This window comes from Argopecten irradians, chromosome 12, assembly GCF_041381155.1.
Source record: "Argopecten irradians isolate NY chromosome 12, Ai_NY, whole genome shotgun sequence".
Taxonomy (NCBI): Eukaryota; Metazoa; Mollusca; class Bivalvia; order Pectinida; family Pectinidae; genus Argopecten; species Argopecten irradians.
The window spans coordinates 3,246,560-3,273,383 of record NC_091145.1 but is presented as its reverse complement, the minus strand read 5'-3'; the positions used below and the strand labels follow the sequence as shown (position 1 = coordinate 3,273,383).

At 34.4% G+C, this 26,824-nt stretch overlaps 2 protein-coding genes across 3 annotated transcripts; both read left to right on the top strand.

Moving 5' to 3' along the window:
- The first annotated feature begins 1,397 nt into the window (after positions 1 to 1,397).
- LOC138336298 (uncharacterized) lies at positions 1,398 to 14,206 on the top strand. Of its 2 annotated transcripts, none has more exons than XM_069285733.1 (5): positions 1,398 to 1,801; positions 8,610 to 8,777; positions 9,484 to 9,725; positions 10,517 to 10,649; positions 11,708 to 14,206. In XM_069285733.1, the coding sequence occupies exons 2-5, from the start codon at positions 8,723 to 8,725 to the stop codon at positions 12,106 to 12,108; spliced, it is 831 nt and encodes a 276-aa protein (XP_069141834.1). In that variant the 5' UTR covers positions 1,398 to 1,801; positions 8,610 to 8,722; the 3' UTR covers positions 12,109 to 14,206. The 2 variants fall into 2 exon arrangements, with proteins under 2 accessions (XP_069141834.1, XP_069141833.1); XM_069285732.1 differs by having other exon boundaries at positions 1,402 to 1,801; positions 11,705 to 14,206.
- A 4,874-nt stretch (positions 14,207 to 19,080) lies between these two features.
- Positions 19,081 to 22,317, top strand: LOC138336556 (zinc finger protein 26-like). The gene is made up of 2 exons (XM_069286068.1): positions 19,081 to 19,137; positions 20,543 to 22,317. Exons 1-2 carry the CDS (start codon positions 19,081 to 19,083, stop codon positions 22,103 to 22,105), a joined length of 1,620 nt encoding a protein of 539 aa, XP_069142169.1. The 3' UTR covers positions 22,106 to 22,317.
- Positions 22,318 to 26,824: the final 4,507 nt, after the last annotated feature.

Sequence of the window (26,824 nt, the reverse complement as noted above, 5' to 3'; positions counted from 1 at the left end):
TTTGGGCAATCTTCCGTTGAACCTAAAACTGTTGGCGTTTCACAAGGGTCAGCATTGTGTCCTTAACAATTCGTTCTAAATGTACACACTGAAAGAATAGCCTTGGAAGTCATTCCAAATTATTTCCATAATATTTGCATTATGCTATGTTTCTCCTTGAACAATCACTTCTTGCAATTCTAAACTTGGTTAGTAATTATATGGCTAGAACTGAAATGTAAAATAAAATACTAAAAGGAAGATAAACTGACGACGGAAGTCTTACATACAAAATGTATTTCAATTAAGTACAATATACACTGAATTTATTTTGACGTAATCATTTTTAACAACAATGTCAAAGCGTAATGATGTATTCACACATGTAATATTCAAGACGATAGCTAAACTGTTCTTTGTACATTGCATAGACACCAAAAGCAGTAATGTAAGACCATCGCTAAGATTGGTATTATCTGCGCTTCATTTGCATTCTCTGCAAACACGTTTTCCTTTGTATTTTACCGAGTAATATAAGTTTTGAGCTTGCATTTCATGTAAAAGCCAATTTACCAAGAACAGGTATTCGAAATTTCAGTTGTTAAATATGTTTTCTTTGAATCACTGTAAACGCACTTTGTACTTATTCTAATGCAATCAAATTTTAGCGCAAATCGAGGTTTGAATAAATTAGCGGGATGATGAATTCGCAAATTTCACAATAATTGCTCTATCAAAGACTGGCAACATGCGCAATCAGTGCAATAATATCTATTTCAGCGCAAAGTTTCTAGCGTTCAGGGCAAAGTTTCTAGCGTTCGCGCTTACATATTACTGCTATATATATACTGTACATGTGTTTATAGTATTTCAAACCCATAAATAAAATATAAAAGCTGGGAGAAAGAGTGTGTATTTTATTTCTAACGGTATGCCAGTACACATTTAAAAATGTATAGTACATTGTAAATTTATGTACACGATTGAAAACAATTGCATATTGATATACAGAAAGTTTAGGACTACCAAACTGTAAGAAGCAGATATGAATTTATATTGAAATTAAGTTCATTTAATTATAAATTATGGAATAAATTAAATAGACAGATGATTACGTGACTGTAAAATGTAATTTTTGTAGCATTGCCTTCATCAGAAACACATACTTAAGGCAAAAAAAAATGTGTCTGTTAGTACCCGACCGACCCTTATTTTTTACCCCTGACCCTATTTTTTTTAATCTACGAAAAAAAAATATTAAAAGTCGGGATTTCGATCTCAGACTCCGGTTCCGGCCATTAAGTATCCAGTGAAAGACACTCCAGAAAAAGATCGACCTACCGACCCTATTTTTTGCCAATGTTACCCTAAATAGACATTTTTTGCCTAATGCTATATAATAGTCTGTATTGTATATCTTATACATGTAGACACATGCATTATGGTATAATTCGTATACTGTGTCCATCTACCTGTACATTGTATATTATTGTTGACATATCTAGGTCACACCAAGATGCATGGTCATGCTTTAATTTATTCACGGTAATTTTATCGTCACTTTCTATTGTGTGCTTTAATACCCGTAATCTGGTGACGTAACACTTCGTGTGCAGGCTATCTATCAGTCAAGTCGGCGATGACAGCACAGATAACTAGTATTAATCAGCGGACCGATATATACAGGTGTTATCGACTGGAATTACCTGTGTGTATATTTACACACGAGCGCTCAGTGCGGCAGGTGAGCTCGTGAGGAATCTCTGAATCAGTTGTGTGTTACATGTGTGAAACGAGGGATTTGTGCAAACCCTGAATTTAGGTAAGTGTCCATTAGAAATGCATATGAATGTGCCTGATACAGGATTTTCACTGTATCAACATATTTTGAACAACATATTTTGTTAGTGTATAATATCAGAAACGTATACATATGTACATGTATATGATGTTTCTGATAATATCATCTTGGAGATTCTTTAGGTTACCTTATAATAATAGAATGGCATTTCTCATTGATAATTAAATTTAGAATTTCAACTTTTATATTATGAGACTCAAACTTACAATGTAATGCACATGTAGGTCTTTTTATTTGTCAGGACCGCCACACAAAGCGTTTCGAAGTGTACATATTACATACAGTTATTACTAGTAAATGTATTTGTTTTGAATCTGGTATTCACTCGTGCATTTGTTATTAAAAAATAATAACTAAGAAAACTTTCCTTGCGGCAATCTGTCGAGTATAGTAGAATTACACGTGCGTTTATAATCAGTTCGCCTCTGGAAGAGAGGGGACCTTATGGAGTCACCTTGGCGTCGGCATCGGTGTTGGAACATTTCTAATCAGTGCAAGTTGTGGAAACAGTAATATCCACAGTAACAAACTGATATTTATCTCTACATTTATATAGGGATACATGGTTTATGATCTATAATCAGTTAGAAAGAAAACGCTGAATTTTGAGAATTGCAACTTTGCAAGAGGCCGAATGGACCGAAAGTTACGAATGCTATTCGTAATACAATGTATGTATGAGTGACGTTGATTATACAGGATTGTAAGTATTCACTATGTATGGACATTCATTTCAAGGGATAAAACACAGGATTGTGGTTATTTAAAGAGGCCTAATTGGCAAATATGTACTCGCATGGCTAAGCTTTGAGGTCATTAATTAAGACTACCGGTGGCGAGCTTTGCTGGTCTCGATGCACGATTCGATCAATGCCATCAGCAACACAATTCGAAAGAAAAGTCTTCCAGTGTATATTCTCAAACAGCTCTTGTTTTGATATGGGTTCAGTTTTTGATGTACATTTGGATACGTCTGTTATCTCAACATGAGCAATATTTAGACCTACAACTTACATACAGTCATTGGTTGCACTGGATTTGTGCATCGTCTGTCACAAATAATAGAGCGGTGGCTTGCAATTGGTCACTCTTGGGTTCCCGAATATTTCTGAACATATGTATGGGACAAAGAAGTAATTTCATCAGTGCGTAAAAAATGTTCATAAAACACAAACAAATACAAATAATTGTGTTTTGTGAACATTTGCGACCGCCCTTGATTTGGAATTTTGTTTTCGCTTTTTGTGTCTTTGTTAAATTAAAGTGAATAGTCGGGCAAAGAAAACTAGTCTAAATGCGTTCATTGGCCTTCCAAAAGTTCTCACATATTAATACGACGGTCAAGTTCTGCTTAGTTTCCCAGTTCTGACCATTAAAGTAAAGAAAAGTTGAAAGCATTGAAAGCGAGGCTGCGTGGAAATGTAACCACGGACATATAGTGAGCCGGGAGGACGTTTTAGAATTCCCATACTTTCAATTAATTTCTTCGTACGCAGACAGATTTTGACGAGAGATTTTATTTTTCCATTTCATAAGAAATTATACTGGATACATTCACACCATTTTACCGACTTTAGCCATCTTTAGCTATCCTTGCCCGACTGTTCACTTTAAAGGTGCCTGCCGATCACCGAAATTCAACATTGGACAATAATTTGTTCTTGCTGTTGAATTACTTCTGTGTCCCATACATTTTTGCTGTACTTGTTATTCGTACCCTACAGACACCCGTTTATAGAGATCCAGTATCATCTGGAATACAACCGTTGATATTATTTCCTTGACTCGTATTTCTGCTAATATTAATACAATGTAAACGGTAGTATACGAGAGATCGTCGTATACAACATATATTCAATTCAATCCCAAACGTTATTGACATCGCCATTGCATAACATTCGATCACAAAGCCAAATGAATGACTTTAAAACGTCCCCAACCGTAAACCGGGAACGTCGGTATTTTTTTCTATACTTTGCACCTTTCAAATTGTTGTGGTCAACATTGACCGTTTTGTAAAATTTAGGCCCCATGTCGCGCTTTAGAAAGTAAAACCGTAAATTTAACAAATTTTAGGATAATTAACTTGTAAAAAGTGGGTCATTCCTACTAGCAGACGTGACAGATTATACGAAACATTACGTCTTGTGTTTTGTATAGTCGTATCAGCTGTGACGCAACCTAAAGAAAATATCTCGTAATGTCCTGTAACAGCCCATGGTCACTAGTAATCGATTAGACTAGGAGCCGGAGATATCGCTATTTAGGTAAAGATCAACGGCTTTGTACATAAGTAATCCCGTTAAAAGGTCTACCGCCCAATTTCACATTCAACCGTAAATTATCAAACGAGACGTCAAGAGGTACTCCGAAGGTCGAACAAGATCTAGAGGAGACATTCCAAATGATAACAATGTCTGTAGATGCAGACATATTACATAGTGTTGTCTACACGTTAAGATCGTTTACAAGATTGGCAATAACGATAAGACGAGGTTCATTTTTAATTATTTGACCCTAGGATTTTGACAATACATTTCTTGAATGGATACACAGATATGTATACCAAACTTTTTTTTGTAGTGTCAATTTGGCAAATAACGAAATAAGAATGATATTTTTGACGATTCCATTATTATCATTAGTTCGTTGTAAGGATTTATAAGTGAGTCTTGCTTATAAATCCTTGGTTCGTTGTCTTCGCGATAATGTTCAAACAAAACGTTCTTTCTTAAATTTTGATTAACGTTTAACGTTTAGAGTTAAGAAAATATCTCAATTCCAAACCAATAAAATTAGTTCAATTCTCGAAATTCATTGCCAGTTATCATATATTGATGCAAGAACAACCCATTTCCATGTCTTGTTCAAGTATTCATCTAGTCTGTTTGCTCATGATCACAATCTCTATTTGAAACTTTTGAGTTTATTTTCGATAAATAAATTATGAGAAGTTTATTGTGTGCTTTATACATATACCTAAGAAAACGAGGGGCTTGACCTAGTAAAAACGGACCATAAAAGAATGGTCGAGTACTGACCATTATTTGAACAGAAAAATAAATATTTACATGATTTTTTCACTGAGTATCACTTGACGTGGTCAGTTTTCCGATCCCCACATGGTCAGTTTTCCGATCCCCACCTAAACACCTCCTGTCACGTCCAGGGTGCTATATGCCATTGAGGTCATTCAAATGTACACAGTGGTCATTTTCTCAAACTTTTGTTATATCACATTCCTGAATGTTTAGCATAATAGACTCCTATACACCTACATTTATTGTCATTTTGTACATGTGTAAACATTACTGGCGTGAAAATCTCTTTAAATAGACGGGAAAGGAGATATTTTATAATTGTTTGCGAAGAATGTTTAAATATTGTGATCACTTCTGGTCATAATTCCGAAGTAAATTCTGATCTTCATTGTATGCTAATTTTGCTGACCATGCACTCTCAAATCATCAAACTAACTATATATATTGATCCTTCTTAACCTAAGCTACTCATAGAGACCACTTTTCAATCTCCATTGAATGATCGCTTAAGACAGTTTCGACTGTATTCTGATTGTGCTTTCAAGAAAATTGAAGATTTTCCTCGTCTCCACCCGAACGTCTTATAATTACGGTGACATATTTGTAACCTTAAGCTATTGTTGATTTTGTCACAACAATATAAATTTGGAGTGTCTTGAGGCAAAGGTAAACACTGTAGTCATCGATTTGACAAATATCTTATGGTTATATGTAGCAGGGTCATTCTTATGACGTCAATATTATATTTATTAATATTGCATTTAATTTATCTTTGTATAGTTACAATGTATTTATACATTGTACAATAATATATTTCATTTTCAGAGTGTACGTCCTGGATAGTCACATACTTGTATTCATAGTTTTAATTAAGAATATATAATAGTATTTTAGTTATGTGTTATACGATTTACTAACACCCTTTATCTGTGCCCCTTTGACGTCACACTGGTCACTTAGACACGTGACAGCTGACCGATTCTGCGCGCGATACAACAGACATTTTGAAATTAGACAAACAGACTAGAACTAGCCATTAGCATCTTTTAGAAGCCTGCATGTAAGTATTAACCGTACATATCCCCCTTAATTCATTTTGGCACTATTTCTCTGATCACTGATTTCACTCCAAGTTAATGTAAAACGATCTACGTATATATTTATTATATTTATAAAGTATTCAGTATATTCAGAAATATGTAATCGGCCATCAGGTGTACTCACCTGGCTGCCATTATCACGTTATTTATTCGATATCGTAACCCTAGTATATCTTTTACCTTATGTAATAGAATGTTCTTGTTTTGTCCTTGTTAGATCTATTCGAACCAACATTTTATATGGTATCGGCACATACAAGTTGTATCGAGTTCGTGCCCCAGGCAAAGCGCCCCGTGTCACACACAGGTGAGATATGTTTTATTGTACAAATAGTTTAACCGTTATGTTATATACGATTAATGTTCTAATAGATAGTGTATACACTCTTACATTATATCTTTTGTATATTGAAATCCATAAACAGTGTGATATATCAACCTGTTCGTTAAGATAATTATTAACTGTTCGTATGTAATATGTACGTACCTATCATGTATAATGTAATAATGTATTGCAGTAATGTATGTCAGATGGTTATACTTTCATTAGCCATATTATGTATGTGTATGGTTTTAATATTGTGTACAGGGTGCGTCATAATATTTGAATATCCGTCGATATATGGAATAAAGAACTTGCATGGTTAATCAGTGTTTCTTGAATTAACCAACACCCCTGCAACATATACGATATGGCACATAGATTACTCGATGTGTACTTCTCGCGTATACGGATCAAAGTATTACGGATCATGGGGGAAAGCCGGAGTTTCGGAGTAAAATTCTGCCCTATATATGTATCTGGTACATTTAATACCATTTATTTAGCATTGAAGCCTCAAGAGATGAAAAACTAGTATTATCCAGTACTAAAATACATTGACTAATCTATAACGAAGGAACGCAAGATGAATTAATGAAGATACACGCAACTTTCATGCGTTTAATGAATATGTAATTGATTTTAGATCGCGTGTATATGACATAATTTCTACATTTATTGTCATTTTTAGTATTGAATTGTTCATAATCATGCAAATCAACTGTTCAAAGCTTTGAATTATCTCAATTCAATTTCAATTTGTTTATTTCCGTTATAAGACACAAAGTACAATTTTAATACATATCAAATAATTTGAATCATCTCGCTAGACCCTTTATCGGTAATATGTGTTTATTTAGAATAATGTTAGTGATTATGTAAATAAAGCGTCATTTTATACCACAAAGAGAACAGTCCCGAATGAGTTATAGCTATTGTTTTACAATCTCCATTGTCGTGTCAAATCACCTATCATAATCAGCTTGTGTTTGTATAATATTCCGTTAAAATCTACTCATCATACCGCTCAAGCTTTATATAAAAGTGGTACAACTTCACTGTCGTCACATTTCTGTACGATCTCTATTGAAATGAGCATATAGTGTATTTATTGACGGATTTTGATTTCTTCCCCATATCAAATATATTTCTGCCATGGAGCCAGGGACTGAATTTGAATTCTCTAGCTGTCCTCGACCTCTGTTTTGTGGGCAACAGATGGCCGGAGATCGACATTCACTGGGACAACTAGAGATTGTATTCTTTCTCATAATTGTGATATTTCTCAACCAGCATAGGATTATACGTGAAACACTGGATTTTATTTGTGGGTTAGACGTTTAATATATGGATATTGTGAAATTGGATTTCATATCCAATTGCGAAACGTAAAGTTGAAGCAATGACCTGATTTTTCAGCGCATTCTTTAATTATGGCTTGTCTAATTGTGAAATTGATCTTGTTTTTTTCTAATACATGTAACAGAATAAAGTGCACATTTAAAGCACAGGGACCTGGCACGTTTTTTTTAACCAACAGTTTATATGTATATACTGTACTTTGGTTAAAATTTTGTGCCAAGTCCCTGTGATTTTGAGGCATGAAATGCATTAGAGACAACATTTTTCTTTTCGTTAGAGGAATTTATAACAAGTTTATGTATCGGTTGTCTTATAAGTCGCTCGCTAACCTCTCTAAATGGACCACTTTATTTTTGTGAGCGGACAATGGGTTTTTGTAACCGAATATGTATAGTATATATATAGTTTGTGGACATGGTTCGTTGATTTTAGTAACATAAGCCAACGTTGTTCTATACAGTACCAGTCATTTAGTTTCAGTTTGATATTAGGATTGGAAAAAACTACTGTGTAATATGCCATTTATAAAATCGATAAAAAATATCAAATTCTCACCAAAAATGTAAATTTCCTGTCGGTGTGTCATTCACAAAGTACGGCTGGCTTTTTACCTCAGATGACAGAAACAAATACTGTTATAACTTGCATATAGAGCTTGACAAATGATGATCCGATACCGTTATCAAAAGGGATGAAATGGGAAGTAGATGCAGCTAAGTGAACGCTGAGGAAAGCATGATGGTTGTGTTACACGTTTCGTTTTGTGTGGTAATGCATATGTATGTAAATTGTCGGTATAGAGACAGTCTCGCGTTTAGATAACAAAGCGGGACAGACAAGGAGAAAAGATCTCATTTCAATACATGAATTTATATATTTGCATATTGCTTGGGTGTCGAGACGAAACCGGTATCTTGTTAGCTTACTTTTTCAATTTTCTCCAGTGTCGAAGCGACCATGTATGACATTTGACCTCCAGCACTGGTCTTGAATTTTGACCTCAGAGGAGACAAGGACGAAGATTGTGCGACCACGTGTGTTGAGAAAGAACAGAGAAATGGCAATCTGGTTCCTAGCAACGGTACTGGTTCTCGGGGAAACTTTTACAGAAGGTAAGAGTGCATGTACATATACAATGGGTAAAGTGGATTTCATTTATGTACATGTGGTAAAGAGCCTGTTTGGTTTTCTCCTCGCACGTGTATAGCGCGTGATTTTTATCATTGATTAAATCCTGTGATAAAACTTGACGTCACAACCTACATGTAAGTTTGTGCTGTGATACCATAGAATTATTGGTAAAAATATTCACTTTTACAGTATTTGAAGGCGCTGCGTGGTTTTAATATAAAAATCTATTAATAAATGAATTTTGAATCGATAGAATAAAAAAGTTTGCAATTTATACTGCAACATCTATAACTAGCAGAATTGGAAATTGATGCTATAATGTAGCTACACATTAATGCGGTTCAAAATTATTACATTTTCCTTTTCATTTTGTTAAAATGTAGATGTGACATTGATAAATTGAGAAGCATTAGCACTAGATCTATATCGAATATACTGTTAAATTACGCAAAATCTTTTTTTTTTTCGTTTTATGGTATTGCAAGTTCGATAGTTTTTGGCACACTGTAAAGTATTTTGTGACAGCTGTGGAGTATGTGTATATAATTAAAAGAGAAGTAATCAGAAAAAAGGTTGACAGACTAACAATTGAAATCACATAAACGTCTAACCCACATCCCCTTTAGTTGCAGCACCTACATGTACGTATAAACAGTCACGTAAACTAGATTTATTCTGTATTTCCAGCGGCGTGGCTTGAGCTTACAAACGTCACATGCGCAGAAACATCACACGTGGTCGAAGACGGAAGCTCTTCAGTAACGCCATACTATCTGACGTGGGACGGGCGCGAACTCCCAGGGAACTGTAGAGTTGGGTTCAACATCACACATCTTGATCAATTTCAACTTTGTGTCAACGTGGAAGCCTTTTCTTTGGAGACGTGTGCCTTTCATATGCAATATTTTGATGGTTCGTCAATGAAGCAGGTTAGTGTATAGCAGCGATATCGTTATATAACGAATTGTGGTAATGAATGAACCATTTTATTTTGGTTAATTGTACATGATTACAAGTTAGGACCATAAACCATAAAGGTATTGAATGTTTAAGTTGTTACATACCACCGAAATGGCAGCTCCGGACAATATCCGGTAGCCTGGGGTTGGCAGGCATGACCATGAACCATGAAAGCATTGAATGTGTACGTTGTTACATACCATCGAAATGGCAGCTCCGGACCATATCCGGTAGCCGGGGGTTGGCAGGCATGACCATGAACCATGAAAGCATTGAATGTGTACGTTGTTACATACCATCGAAATGGCAGCTCCGACAGCCTGTGTTACTTTCGAATGAATGATAAACCGCTGATATACACGTATAACATTTTCTATTCCCCTTATTTCTGATGATTTTCATTTTTTAGCTCGCCTATTCGAAGAACAGGGGGAGCTTATGTTGTCACCCACCGGCGTCGGCGTCGGCGTTGCGTCGCGTCGTCCCATTTCACGTTAAAGTTTTTGAGCAAGTTTCTGTTTCGTCACTTGTTTAAGCTGAAGTCATCATAAATGTTTATGATTTTATTTTCCTAATGTGTATGGATGCTGAACGTGATAATACAACCAATTTGGGACCCTTTAGGGGGTTTTTGAGTCTGTTAATTTGTCATATTTCCATGTTTAAATAGTAAATACTCGAACATCAACTTCTTCTGAATAGGCGAGCTTTGCTGTTCTCCAACAGCTCTTGTTTTGTTACATTTTGACTCTTTTTGCAGATAATTAATTGTGGAACACTGAAGAAGGAATACTGTGCTGATTCTAATAAATTGTTCGTCAAATTTACAACTTCACAGAAAACTTCATCCATGGTAACCATTAAAGTCACAGCTAAATCTAGAGCTGATAAATGTAAGTTTACTACGCATGCTCATTACATACATTCATACTTCTGGCTAAGACTAAGAAACGAGACTAATTTGGGAAAATGTGTAAATACATTAAAGTTTCTTGTTAATTAATAGATTTGAACCAACTGGAAAAAAAGAGAGAGGAAAAACCGGTTTTTAACTCATACCACCATTTTGTAGTTAATTACAATGTATTATATTGTGCAGGATGGCAGGACTGTTAGGATTTTAGTCAAAACCTTGGCGTATTGCTTTTGTCTTGCCATAACATTTCTACATTCAAGCTGGAATCTGACTCCAAAATTCTTTCAACTCGTCAGGATTTAGTACTTTATTATTATAAATCTGTAGGTATAGAATATAGACACAAATCAATAATGTCTTAATGTCCGAAATTGAAATGATATCTTTCAAAAATTCTTAGGTTTACGTCAAGGCGATGCCATAAGTCATTAACGCTTTTTAAAATCTTTAAAAAGTGAAACGCATAACCGTATTTTCATGAATATATGGTAGCTAATTTCGGCCATGTCGTCAAGCGAAGAACGACAGTGCGACAACGCAACAAGCGAAAATCGACAGTGCGCCACGTGAAGAGCGACGTTTCTCGCAAGGCACATTGTTGCTTTTCGCCGTACGCATGGTCGTTTTTGCTTGACACATGGTCGCTCTTTGCTTAGTGAGTGCACTGCCGCTCTTCATTTGGACATAAAAGTTGTCGCACTGTCGCTTTTTGTTTGGGACATAACAGTTGTCGTTCTTTTGTTGGCGCGTACATTGTTGCTCTTAACATGGTGTATAGTCACTCTTCGCATAATGAACAGTCTGTCTTCGCATGGCATTGGTGCCACATGATCGAAGTTAGTCACTATTTTATTCATCGATATCACCATGTCTTTAAAAGTGATTCTAAAATTACTTTTCTGAATTTAGGGAAGATGAAATGTTTATACTAGACATTGTTAGATATTAAAAGTATTATTTCAGATAAAGATTTATAGAAATGTATCGATTTGAGAGATATATTAATCAATATTGTTATTTTCTTTTCCTTAGCAGTTTTGATTGCCATCGGGTGTGTTCTTAGTGCTGCGGCCTTTGGAGCATTTTTCGTGACAATGTACGCTTTGAGGAGATCTGCTAACAACGAAGGGAAATCTTGTTTGATATGGAAATGTTTGGATGTATGTATTCCGGAGAAAACTGTGCAGCCGTCCTTAACTTTAGACTATACCCTACACACAATCAGCCTTCCACGTGCAGGATATATCAATCAAGACCAACATTTGGTGCCCGGAGGAGCTCAGCCCGTGGGTGAAGTTTCCACGGACCCACCCCCTCCGTACGAACCCCCACCGCCATCATATGAAGAGGTGCACAACCCGAAGTTTGAAGGACGAATTAATATACAAGAATGTGCTATCAGTGACGTCAAAACAGAACTGACCTTTCTGGAATGAGGTTATAGCGAGCTAAACCGGATATCCGGTTGAACTTGTGTTTGTGTGAACTATTTCATAATTCAGAAACGAGATTACTTATAGTGATAATTCTGATACGTTTCACTTCGTCAAATCAGAGTTACTTCCCTTCGTTTCACTTCATCATACCAGAGTTACTTCCCTTCGTTTCTGCCCGTATGTGGTGACGGAGTGAACCAATGGGAAGAACATTTGAAACTCTTGATATATATGAGAATGAGAGTGATCAGACAAATGTTAACAGCAGATCTGGTTGAGATGTATATTAACCGCTTCACTGCTCTCGGCGTATGTCCCGTTTTGAATTAAAAAAAAAATTGCGGAAAATATTTGGTATCTTTTGATAAGAAATAAGATAACTATAGATTGTATGTATCGTTCAGCTGGGATGGGCAAATGGAAGAAGTAGACTATTTATTCTGTCTATATAAATAATTTTGAATAATTACAATTTTCATAAAAAATGCAAGTTTACACTTAATATACAGACCTTTTACGAGGTTCACGAGATTTCTTTTTCAGAAGGTTCTATGTAAACCAATCTGTTCGCTTTCAATTAGCAATTTACATATCTAACTCTCAGCAATAACACGCATGACTGAGTTCACCATCATTCTATCAGCCTTACCAGACTTGCAATTTCACAAGAAATCTTCCATTGTAAAAATGTTTCACAAATTGATGTAACTTTATAGCAATTAGGATACAGTGGACCCGCGATAATCCGGACGCCGATAGTCCGGAAAACTCACAATCCGGACGGAAATGTCAGGGAACGGATTTCCGTAACGTTATTTATACTCACTAGTCCGGAAATTCGTATTCCGAATCCGGAACTCCATTTTGGGAACGGAACGTAATTTTCGTTAATAAATTCCCGCAATAATCCGGACAATTTGTTGTCGCCACGTGCCGAGAAAATCCAAGGCCATCTCAGTCATGTGTACAATACACACTATCATTTGACACTGAGTGTGTTGTCATAACGACGGCTGCCAGGTCATAGCCACGGGCGTTTACCTGAACACCTTTCACACGGGTACATGCAGTCATGTAACGGTTCATTGGTTTTCTATAGGAGATCAAACTTCAGTGTTGATTGAGATACGCAATATATATTTTTAGCCACACGCTTTTTAAACATGAAGTTTGAGCTTGGGTACGGGTACGTATGCTGTAGATACCTTACATGTTTCGCATGCAGAATATATCGATATGAGTATCAGATACAATAAAGTGAGATAATACTTACAAAATTAATAAGAATTTTAAATGTATGTAAATCTATTCGAATTCATCGCCTGTGGTATAAGATATAAAGGCTACGGCGCCCGGCACATGCCATAAAGTGTGTGACATTGTGCACGAAGTTAGACGTGAACGGGCGCGTGGTTGTTACATACGTCTGTAAGTCAGAAAGCAAAGACTTGTAGAGATTGTCATTAAAACACACATTATCCAAAATAACAATTATATGAGATCCTAAAGTGTTCACAACTATTGTTATCATAGTTTTTTATGCCAAGAACGTAGATGACATTGATCTTTGGTTAGGCAATTTGCCATACGACAGATCAAGAGTTGGATACGTAGCTATATGCATACATAGCATATAATTAACTATGGCTTTAGGTTTCGTATTTTGAAAAAGAAATACGTTTATTTATTATTCTTAACGTAATGATATATAAATACCTATAAAACATAACAAATGAAGTATTGATTATAATACACGTATATTACATAAAAGCCTGTCATCGATTACAAGGTCAAGGGGAGTAACTCGTACGTGACAATTTAATTGACTAAGAGCACGGAATTCGGCAGTCCGGAAAACTCGTAACCCGGACGGATTAGACTGGGAACGAAGGTGTCCGGATTATCGAGAGTCCACTGTACTTATTTCTGAAAAATAACACCAAAGCCATACATATCCTCGTGTTCAAAAACCTTTAAATTGCTATAAGCTGTGTATGTGATAATGTTTATTTCATAAAGTCTCATTGTATAACCATGGCACTTTTCCACATCATTTGCAAAAAAAAAAAAAAATATGAATAAAATATCTCGGTCTTGTTACCTCCTGTTTGCTTATAGATATCATGTGTCGGGCTGCAGTTTATTCTTCATTTCTATGATTACGAAATTTCGTATCACCCGACGAAAGTCCATTTTATGTCGGCTCTGAAGTATAAAAATGATCAACTACGTGACGCTCCATATTGTGAGGTCTTTTCTCGCTGAATTTACGATGTATTTTCTGTTGGTTATCTGTATGGATATGATTAATTATAAACATCTAGACGCCAAACTGTTCAAAAGTATATAAATGTCAGATCATTATTATTTCATAGATAAATGCTATATCGGTATGACGTCAAACACGTTTCATCGTAAATTGTATATTTTAATGTCACATGTATGTACAATGTATGAGCAAAACTAATAAGGACAAATAATTTATTAACAGTCTATCTCAATTAATTAATTTTGTTTGTTATAATGGGTTATCGATTTGTTTATGCATTCACTGTTAAAGGTAATGTGTAGACCGCAGTCTGTCTAATCTAAGAGAGTTACTTCCCTTAGTTCAACTCTGTCGTTATTTGAAGGGAAGTAACTCTAATAGATCAGATCTAGACTAGTTACTTCTCTGAGAGCTTCTTGAGCTCACCTCGATTTTCACTCTTCTCATTTCTAAGAAGATCTTCCAGCACATATATAGTGGAAAGAGCTTCTAGAAGCACAAGAGCTACTATTCTGTAAGTAGAAGAGTAAAAAAGTGTTTGTCTCGTCAGTATTGGAAGGGAAGTAGTTTTAACTCTAATATTTATATTACAGTGCATTTCTGCTTATGTCTGCATACTTCATTACTTATTATCATGTTAACAGTTATGATATTTTCCCCCAAATAATATTAACGTCCTTAACCAAACGAATGAAAAGTAATTAGTTAAATAATCGGTACTCGTCCACTATACAGTGTGTGCATGATTAAGTACATCGGAGTTATCTCCCCTTGATACTCATGTTGTACGAGTTGATATTCAAAGTTGATAATAATTTTTGTTTATATTTTTGTAATAAACATAAATGAAATTGACACAAACAATTGAAACATCTTTGTTTTGTTTTTAATTGTGGCGGATCTGTCACCATCGTTACGCTGCACTTAAATATATATACAATGACATTTCTTATAAATGTCCAGATTTGAGATGACTTTCCGCATATTTACGCTCAATTTTCATTATCTCAATGCATATTTAATTTTTGTAACGATCCTGAGTTGTATACGTTTTTGGGTTTTATGTACTTACCAGGTAACTCAAAAGAAGATAGTATAAAATATATATCCCTTTCTCATAATTATTTCAAACCTATAATAAATACAAAATAATTAAGCTGCTGTTATTTACTTTTACCATAATATACTTATACAAATTTTCTATTAAGGCGAGACTTATAACTTTTATAATTCAGGAAAATAAAAAAAAACCCGAAACTTTGAGTGCAAATACACAAATGGATATATCTTTAAATGTAATAATATCTTGCATATTCATAAAACACTTTGCATATTCATGAACCACTACTCTGGTGAGATTGCAAAGAGGTAACTAATGACGTCTCAATTTACCACACTTAGTGACATGTACATGTATATCAGGGCCTATTTTCATAAACATTCCTAACATTTAAGGAATAACTTAAAATTCTCGATATATAATCATTACAGAATTAAGGAAGGCTCTTTAACTTAAAGATGCTCCACCGCTGACAAATGGTATTTTTTTCACTATCAAAAACAGGAGCAGACGATTTAGTATTTTTCTTCAGTTATAAAAGTTACTAACTTTACATCATTACCTTTAACTTAAGATTTTTCCTTAACTTTTGTAATGATTTTCTTTTGGGAAATTTAAGTTCAGGAATTCCTTAAAGTTAAGGGATGTTCGAAGCTGAGTTAAGTGAGATAAATAAAGAGTTACTGGGAGTTTCTCTTTTCTCAGGTATTTTATCCAAACCAACGAGAATGCCTACTTCGAACTGAATTCGCGGGGTTTTTGATCTCATCTGTATTACTATGTATTACTATGTATTACTAATCTTCAATTGTTAAGCCATACAAAACATTACGATTTGATAATCAAATAATAATTAACTTACATAATATATAATAATAATAATAAAAATACTGTTAGAGGTATTTTTATAATTCCATCTTTTCTGAAATCAGAATGATATTTTTAGTGTTCCAGCAAAAATAATGTATTTAGATTTTCTTACTTTTTGAGAAAATCAACTTTTTAAGTCCCTGTTCCCCCGATGCAAATATTCAATTGGAAGGTCTTAATTGGTATCATTTTATCAATATTTGATTTGACCAATATATCATTAGCTTCTACCATTATTTTATTTTCATTTATCATGGTATTATTTTCTTTTATCATTATATCAATCGATTTCATCGTTATTTGATTTGATAACATATTTATTTGATTAAGATCTGTCATTGTTTTTATTTGGTGTTACCATCATTTTATTTGATTTTATCGCAATTTTATTCTCTTTTACCAGTGTATGATTTTACTTTACATTATTCACAAATTTTATTACATAGAAACTTTATATGGGCTTACTTTTCCATTAAATAAATGTCATTTTCCATTGTATGGATGTGCATTGCCATTGTCTGATTGTACTGTTTTATTGTATGTATGAGTGATGTAAGCGTCTCTGCCACTCCGAAATCATAAAATGGAAAAGTATCACCATATAAAGTACATTGTATCTAAGTATGCAATACAATGATGATGTTTGTGAATAATTAGAATAGATTCATATTTGTTTGTACATAAGTTTCAACTTATAAGCCAAAAAGTTAGGAAAAGCTCAAATATCCAGTATCGGCAGTGGTCGAGGACGACGTTCGATGAAATAATGGAAAATACCCTAAAATAAACGTGTGAAGCTAAGTGTTGTACCATCCTGAGACAAGTAAAAATTGACAGATAAACAAACAAAAAGTACCTTTACTTACTTGTGTACCTGTCTATCTTATCCCGATATGTGTGGAAAGTCTATCCTTCGTAGGTACGTTTATATTCGGTGTCTATCTATTCGTCTCGGATCAATCAGCCCCTCACTACTTTGTCAACTTTCGTTAATGCTACAAGACAACCAACAATTCTATGGATGGAAACGACGATTCTATTGTGTTATCGGTGACAATATATAGGACTCGTCGTTAATACCATTGTAAACCTTATAAGGCCGATACCAGAGAAACACTGTAACTGCGTGAGATCTTTCATGATTAATCTTTTTACCAACACTAGTACTGTAGGGTCCGGGTGTGCTGAAAAGGTACTTGGACCTAATTGGAACATTTCTTCTTCTCCTTTTCTCAAACTTTATCTAGGCTACCTATTGTTCTTGCCTCAATGTAGATCCACTTCGAATTTTCTGCTGCATGCTTAGGCTTGTGACAACTAGTAATACCGGATAATAACGGAGGCTGGGAACGGATGAAAAAATAAAATCATTGCATTTGAACGGAATACTGTTGCATGGGAAGGAAATACTTATTGCGTGGTAACGTAATGATTATTGCGTCTGAACGCAATATTATTGTTTGGGAACGAACTATTATTGTGTTTGAAATAATATTGAGATTTTTTTCATATGAATGATATGCCAGTAATAGGGTATGGCCTTCAATTATTCAAACACTACCTTATCTAATTATGGTTATCCTTAATTTTTTCAATGATTCAAAGCCTGTTATTGTATTATACTGTATGTATTCATATTCAGTGAAATGAAATCATTTTATGTACTTTTAGAATCATACATATACGTATTTATTATGAACCGATAATTCGATTCAAATGTGTCGCGATAAGAGATATCTGTTATATAGCTAATCAATTTGAATGGAACGCCAAAGCTGTCTCGTATCGTTCAAATATACTATATGAATTTGTGTTTTCTTTATATTGTATGGTTTTATCATTATATGATTCGATCTTAACAATATATATGGTATCATTTTATCAATATTTGATTTGACCAATGTATCATTTGCTTCTACCATTATGTTATTTTCATTTGTCATGGTATTATTTTCTTTTATCATTATATCAATCGATTTCATCGTTATTTGATTTGATGACATATTTATTTCATTAACATCTGTCATTGTTTTATTTGGTGTTACCATCATTTTATTTTATTTTTTCGCTATTTTATACTCTTTTACCAGTGTATGATTCTACTTTACATTATTCACAAACTTCATTATTTTATTACATAGAAACTTTATATGGGCTTACTTTTCCATTATATAAATGTACTTTTCTTTTGTATGGATGTGCATTGTCATTGTCTGATTGTACTGTTTTATTGTATGTATGAGTGATGTAAGCGTCTCTGCCACTCCGAAATCTTAAAATGGAAAAGTGTATGACCATATAAAGTATCTAGGTAAGCAATGCAATGAAGATGTTTGTGAATAATTAGAATATATTCATATTTGTATGTACATAAGTTTCAACTTATAAGCCAAATGGCCTAAAGTAATAATAAACTTTATATTTTTATTTCAATAACATTGCGTATAGTTATGAATTTACTCAACTGTAATTCACTTTTTCAATTGTTACATTCATTTTTTTTCTTCTTATTTTTTTCTATTTTCAGTTTACTATACATGTGTTCAGCTGCCTCTAAATGCGACTTCGGAGAAATCCTATTTGATCTAGATAACATGGCTAAGTGTTTTCTAGCCCATGACGTGTTCAATGATACGTGAAGCGTACGTAGATGTGAAAACATCACTTGACACACATACAAGTAAAAGAATTATTTTGTATCTGTGAATTGAATTAAGTCGGGTCACTGGACACATACGTACGTGTTCATTTTAGGACATTTTCCGTCATAGCAATGACCAGTGCCCAGTCCTTGACCACTGGAAATACTGGACAATTGGAACTTTCTATAGTACGTTAGTAGTAAGTATTAGCATTTGTAGTTAAAGACTATCCCACTAACGAGCTGGTTGTAGTATTCGATTTTGTGAATGTATAAATTGGCGGTATGGATGTTCCCACATTGACATACTGGAAGCGCATTCAGTGGTACACGCCACGCCTCACATCAATGTTCTGTTACGACCGAGTGAGCATTGTAATGCTCTACATTTAACGAAATAGAAATACACTGTACTAGCATTCATGTGGATGTCACTACCCAGCCAAAATATTATTGTTGGATGACTGGAATGTTTGGCGGTGTAAATGTTCTGACCCACCTAAACAGTTGCTTTTTCTGTCTCATCTAACCTATTTTAAATTGATATAATGTTATAAATAATAAAATTTCATGTACAATATTTATACGTGTAGTTAACGCCATATTTTTCTTCTTGATAATCTTTTTTATTTTTGCAATAAACAAGGCTTAATCAGTGTCCTGAATTTTAATTTTGATGAATCGATTTTAGTGTATTGTGATTTCGATATTCCTTTTTACCCTGGAAAACTTAATTCAATAACTATATTAGAATATACGTAATGTGTAACTTTCTTAAATTGGTCTTTTTAACATTTCGCCTCAGTATCGTGTCGATATATACTTTGTTCAATGTACAAAGCACTATCCAAATAATAGTATATTTATATAAGTAAAAATGTTAATTTCGTCTCTATATGAAACAGTAGAAATTCGACTCGGATGTCACGTTGATGACGTCAAAACTACATGTGAAGTCATGATAGTGTTATGACACATGTGTCTTACGATATTTATGACATGACCGTATGACATGGCTGGACGAGCGAGTTATGTAATATAGATCGTTTCTCTTTAATTTTAACAGCTTTGTTTATTTCTAAAGTTGTATACATTTGGGACAAATAATACCATGGTTGGTACTTTCGATCGGTGTCTTAATTTATCTTGACGATTTCAGTTTACTGTCTTTATCACCTTAATAAGATGTTTCCGAACTCAAATGTTATAAAGCTAATGGGAAAAGACAATTAGAAAGATACCTTTAGTACAGATTGCTTTTCTTCTTTCTATAAGTTTGAATATGACCTTACTCTACAACAAGGTTTGGGGTTTAAAATTTCTCCAATATAAAGGCTTATGACTTATTGTTTTCGATCATTTTTTTCTCCAGGTGTACGGGATGAAAACATATTGAACAGCACAGGATCCGTCAAAACAGACCGTTATTAAGGACACAGCCTATCTATACAAAGAAGATGTCACTGGTAACACGTACAGAATTTAGTGTGTCTCAAATACTAAAAGGATATCTTGGATTACAAACAGCAGGAGATGAGGGTGATCAACATAACCACATCAGGACACCTACAGGAGAGGAGGATGATCAACATAGCCACATCAGGACACAAACAGGAGAGGAGGGTGTCAACATAGCCACATCAGGACACATGCAGGAGAGGAGGGTGATCAACATAGCCACATCAGAACACATACAGGAGAGGAGGATGATCAACATAGTCACATCAGGACACATACAGGAGATGAGGGTGATCAACGTAGTCACATCAGGACACATACAGGAGAGGAGGATGATCAACATAGCCACATCACGACACATACAGGAGAGGAGGATGATCAACATAGCCACGTCAGGACACATACAGGAGAGTCGCCACACACATGCGATGTCTGTGGTAAGGTTTTTACTTGCTCAAGTAACCTAAAGAGACACGTCAGGACACATACAGGAGAGAAACCATACAAATGTGATAACTGTGATAAGAGGTTTAGTCGAATGGGAAATCTTCACAAGCATTTAATTACACTACATTTAATTACACCTCCAAGAAAGATTACACGTGCAAATAAGAAGTCATACCAATGTAAGATTTGTGGTAAAACTTTGGGGTCTTCAAGGTCCTTGGAACACATGGGGACACACACAAAAGATAAGCCATACCTATGTGATATCTGTGGTAAGGGATTTAGAAAGACGTATAATTTAAAGACACACCGTAGATCACATGCAGGAAAGCAGTATAAATGTGACATTTGTGGTAAGGAATTAAGCTCTTCAAGTTCCTTAAAGATTCATCGTAGGGTACATACAGGCGAAAAACCATTCAAATGCGATGTCTGTGGCAAAGAGTGCAGCCATTCAGGTGACCTAAAGAAACACATAAGGACACATACAGGAGAGAAGCCGCACCAATGTGATGTCTGTGGTAAGAGATTTAGTCGTTCAAGCTATTTGCGGAACCATGTCCGTATACATACAGGAGAGAAGCCATACAAATGTGACATTTGTGGTAAGGAATTTGGCTATTCAGTTTCACAAAAGAATCACCTCAGGACACATACAGGAGAAAAAACACACCAATGCGAGTTTTGTAGTAAACGATTTATTACTAAAGCCAAAATGAAAATCCACCTTAGGACACATACAGGAGAGAAGCCATACAAATGTAAAATCTGTACAAAGATGTTTAGGAAATTAGACCACTTAAAAACACACCTAAAGACACATACCCGATCAGAAAAACAATACCAATGTGATATTTGTGGTAAGCGATTATGCACTTTAAATACACTGGAGACACATGTCAGATCTCATACAGGAGAGAAGCCATACAAATGTGATGTCTGTGGTAAGGCGTTCAATGTGCCATTTGCCCTTAAGACACACCTCATGACACATTCAGAAGAGAATGCATTACAATGCGATGTCTGTAATAAGGTTTTTAGTACATTAGGTTCCTTAAAGAGACATCGTAATACACACACAGGTGAGAAGCCTTACAAATGTGATGTCTGTGGTAAGGGATTTAGTTTTCCGTGTAGTGTACATAGACATTTAAGGACACATACAGGAGATAAACCATTTAAATGTTATGTCTGTGGTAAGTCGTTTAATCAATCAAACAGCCTACAGAGACATCTCAAGACACATACATAGGGTAAGCGTTATAGTGTAAAAAATTGATTTTGACAATCCTATTAAAAACCATTAACTGGAAATATCGCACTTGATTTGGAATATTTGTATTTTGGTTATTCCCCAAGGGGGATTTTTCATGTCCGTTACCATGATGTAAATTTGATTTGGCCTTCACCCTATACATGTAACATGTTACCTTACCCAATAAAGTTTTCTCTTATTTTCAATGATATCAGCTTCATTGTATTAAATTATTGCTTATTTATATTCACAGAAATAAATTCATTCTATGTACTTTTAGACATCATACATATTCGGATTTATACATTTTGTTTTTTTTTTGTTCAAAAGTTTCATTTGATTGTGTCTAATTGTATATCAGCAAAAACAATCTGTGACCAATTATTTAGTTAGCCAATTTAAGAAAACAAAAAAAAAAACTGTTTTAATACAAATTATTGAATACTGAGATGTAGAATACAAATCCGAATAAACTGTAATATACACTGTAGGGTTAAGGATAATAATTATAAATGAAAACATAGTGTATTTTTTCACGTAAACACAAAACCGGTTTTAATGACTAATTACAAAACCAAAATAATATTAATAAACAATTGCAGAATGGTCAATCAAACATTGTTTTGTTTTCATTGGAACGCATCAATATTTCGTTCGCAGGTAATAATATTACGTTCGAACACATTTGTTTTCGTGTTCGCAAGATGTGTTGGAATATTTGCGATCTAACACGATCAAGATATCTAATATCGGTTACCAAACCAATAATATATATATGGCTTATTTATTACATATCAAGACCGCGATTAACCTCTGTTAGATGAAGGAAATTATTTCAATATTGAAATTCAAATATTGATACGTTAACCATGCTTGTATTGATACGTTAACCATGCTTGTATAGAGCAATTGCTCTAAGAATATATTCTATGGGGCGCGTTTACACTCACACGACTTTTTATTTATATATTATGCATCGTCATTTGAAAGTACTTACTTTGCAACGTAAAGGGGCTACTTTTTTTTTAAAAAGAAACACATGGCTTTGTTTACATTTTGACGTAACATTGCGTGTATATTGCTGTTTTTCATAGAATTTGGGGAAAATGTAAACAATACATATATGTTTTATATTTATATATGATACACACATTTTTAAAATTAACAATTGTATAAAGAAACGGGAAAAATATCCCGACCGGGCGACGTGCAGTGCTTTCATTTTTGTTAAAAATGATGGATGTCAAATGTAAACATTACCTCTGTGTCTGTGTCCTACGATCGAGTCTTTGGGGTTGACGGGCGTGAGACCCTCTGACAGAGCTAGATCAGTTATAAACATATTCTCTTGTCTTTGTTCTTTGATAATTTAATCATGCGTATTATAAAACATGCACCGCTAGTAATCCATGTGTTGACAGTAACGCGTCACCACAAATACATTGTATCCATCGAACACAAGTGAAGTTGTTCCATCTATAGATAGCGATGGATCTAAGCGTAGATTATATAATCACATGGCTCCGAAGGATGTTATATCGTCAAGTCAGACGACAATCTCAAACAAATTAAGCTACTTGAACACTGGTGTTTTGACAACTTCGGAAAACTCCAGTGTGTACACGTGCGTCAGCCTCGCCTCGCTGCACAATACTGGTCACCGAGTTCACACATGTGGCCGAGAACAAATTCTTTATGTTATTACGCTATATTTTAACTGTTAGCAAAATTGAATACCTATTTAAAGTTCTAATCTGATTAAATAAAATTATCTCTGAAATTTACTTTATCATGTTTATTTTACACTAAAATATTGAACTTTTTTCGTCGCGGATAAATAATTCTATCTTACGTTAAGAGTCATCATTCGCTGTTCAATTGAGTAAGCTCCTCCCACTTTTGACCGACTTTTATTGAATGATTACGTCACTTTCAAATGACGATTTTATTGCATAAAATATAAATATAAAGTCGTGTGAGTGTAAATATAGAATATATTCTTGGAGGAATTGCTCCATACAAGCATGGTTAACATAAAACGAAATCAAATCCCTATGTGAACTATATGGTACATTAAATCATGCGCCAGAAAGGTTGGGGTTTCATAAAGCGACCACATTTGAAAAATTGAATTACTGTTAAAGTGTATTTGAGGATAAAAATCTCCAAATTTCATGTTTTATCAAGAACTAGGTACATATGTTGAGTTCCTTTTTGGTTGAAATTAAAGAAATAAAATTTTACAATTGTATATTATAGGCCTGTAATTGTGATCTGGTAGAAAATGGAAGTATTCTATTCTTTTTTCTTGAGCCTTTCGGCTCATCGGTTTGTGAACAGTTGTGTTGTGTAAACGATGATTTTTAATAAGGACATTGGGCGAAGGTTGAATATGGCAATATGGGGATACTCTTGTACCTGATTATGCTATTTATGGCTTTCAAGCAAGTCTTCTTAAAGATGTTCCCCGTACAAGAATTCAATTGAGAACTTTTTTGTCTGTTTTGAAAGTAATGAAATTAGAAAACAAATTAAAAAGTGCTCTCATTAATCAAAATATCGTTAAAGTAACGGGGCAGAAACTTAATTATCACATAACTACCCTGTCCAGTCATGTCATATGTCACACATATCGTAAGACACATATTTAATAACACTTTTATGTCGTCACATGTACTTTTGATGTCATTATTTATATATTACGTCGCATGAATGTCTCAGTAGACGGAAACGTCACATCCAAGCCGAATATCTACTGTTGTATATAGAGACGAAGCTTAAAGTTTTACTCATATTTCTATTAATAAAAGCTATATGATAAATAGAATCTTACACTCGTGACTATGTGATATAAAATTTATCAAACTCATTAAATTATTTGGTATTTCAAGTTATTAAAGTCGTTTTATATAGCCACTCATGTAAGATGAATTATTCATTAATTAACGTGGAAGATAGCGATTCCCTCCACACGTTTTGACAGGTGATGATCATGAGTGGATGGTAGAAAGAGTGTATTTATTTTGTTTAACACCTGTATTATGCTTTTATGTATATTTGTGTCAACTAATAAACCAGATATAGGGGTAGGTGAGCGCGTCGGAGTACAGGTAGAGAGAAACAAACAGAAATGGTTTATCTCGACAGAGGGATGTCTCATACACAATTCTTGAAATACAATTGTATTTATTTTTAAGATCCTAATTAAATACTGTTTAATTTTTTTATCAGTTGAAAGTAAAAATAAACTTTATATTCATATTTCAATAATATTGTAAAGGCTGTAGATATGTTCCCGCGGACAGTGATGGAATGTAAGCTGATTAGTCAATTCCAATCTACGTTTTTACGTCATACATTCATCCTTTTTTCCATTTTCTGTTTACTGTGCATGTTATAAGCTACCTCTATAAACGCCTTCTAACAAAGCCTTCGCAGAGATCCTATTTCATCCTGATAACATGGCTACGTGTTCAGTCGTCCTTGACGCGTGTTTCCTTTAATTATTGTACGTGAATGTATCACTGTACATCCATACTGTACAAAGCCGGAGTTTTTAACTGTGAAATGGCTGATGCAGTCGAACGCTCGGGTCACTAGCCACATACGTGTTCATTTTAAGACATTTTCCCATCATTACAGTGACCAGTCCTTGACCACAGGAGATACTGGACAATCGGAACTTTCTTTATTTGTAAGTATTTAAACATTTGTAGTCAAGGACTATTCTACCAACGAGCTGGTCTGAGTATTCGATTTTGTGGATGTATATTTCATACCCTACCGTAATAATACATATGTAATAGGGCGGTGTGGATGTTCCCACATTGAAATACTGGAGGCACATCATGTTGTACTTACCACGTCTCAGATCACTGTAAGTTTACTCTTACGACCGAGTGAATAACACTTTTGTATTGTAATGCTCTACACCCTACGACCATTGAGGTGGATGTCACTATCCAGCAAGAATATCATTGTTGGATGTCTCGAATGTTAAGTGGTCTAAATTGTTCCGTCTTACCTATACCTACTAGATCACCGTCCGGATTTTTCAATTTTGATGAATAGATTTTAGTTTATTGTCATTTCGATATTCTTTTTAGCTTGAGTAAATTAATTAAAGATGTGCTCCACCGCTGACAAATGGTATTTTTCACTATCAAAAACAGGAGCAGACGATTTAGTATTTTTCTTCAGTTACAAAAGCTACTTACTTTACACCATTACCACCATTGAAAAGCTTGAGCTTCGTATTTTATTTAAGTTAAAAATATAAAAAAGAATTAATTGCATCCCGAAAAAAATCCATGCCACTTTATCCTATATGGAATGAAGTACCGATTGCGCATGCACCAAAGGCAAAACAAACTGTTTTATATTACTTTTTGTGTTAATTAGACATACATATAAACGATTAAACACCAATTATTGTTCAAATGATGAATATTATTTATGGTCTGTCGGCGGTGGAGCATCTTTAAATGACTATATGAAAATATCTAAAATATTACAATGTCACAAAGGAGATGCTAAACAATGTAGAACGCCCGGGACAACCAAGACTGGAAGATCTATCCGTAGTGAGAAATCGTCTGTGGAATACAGTCTATCAGACATTTATAGTATTCTTTAGACTTTGATTAGCAAGGACTCCATAGATAATATGATATCTAAACAAAAACGCGACATTCGTAAAGAAAACAGAGAATTGAT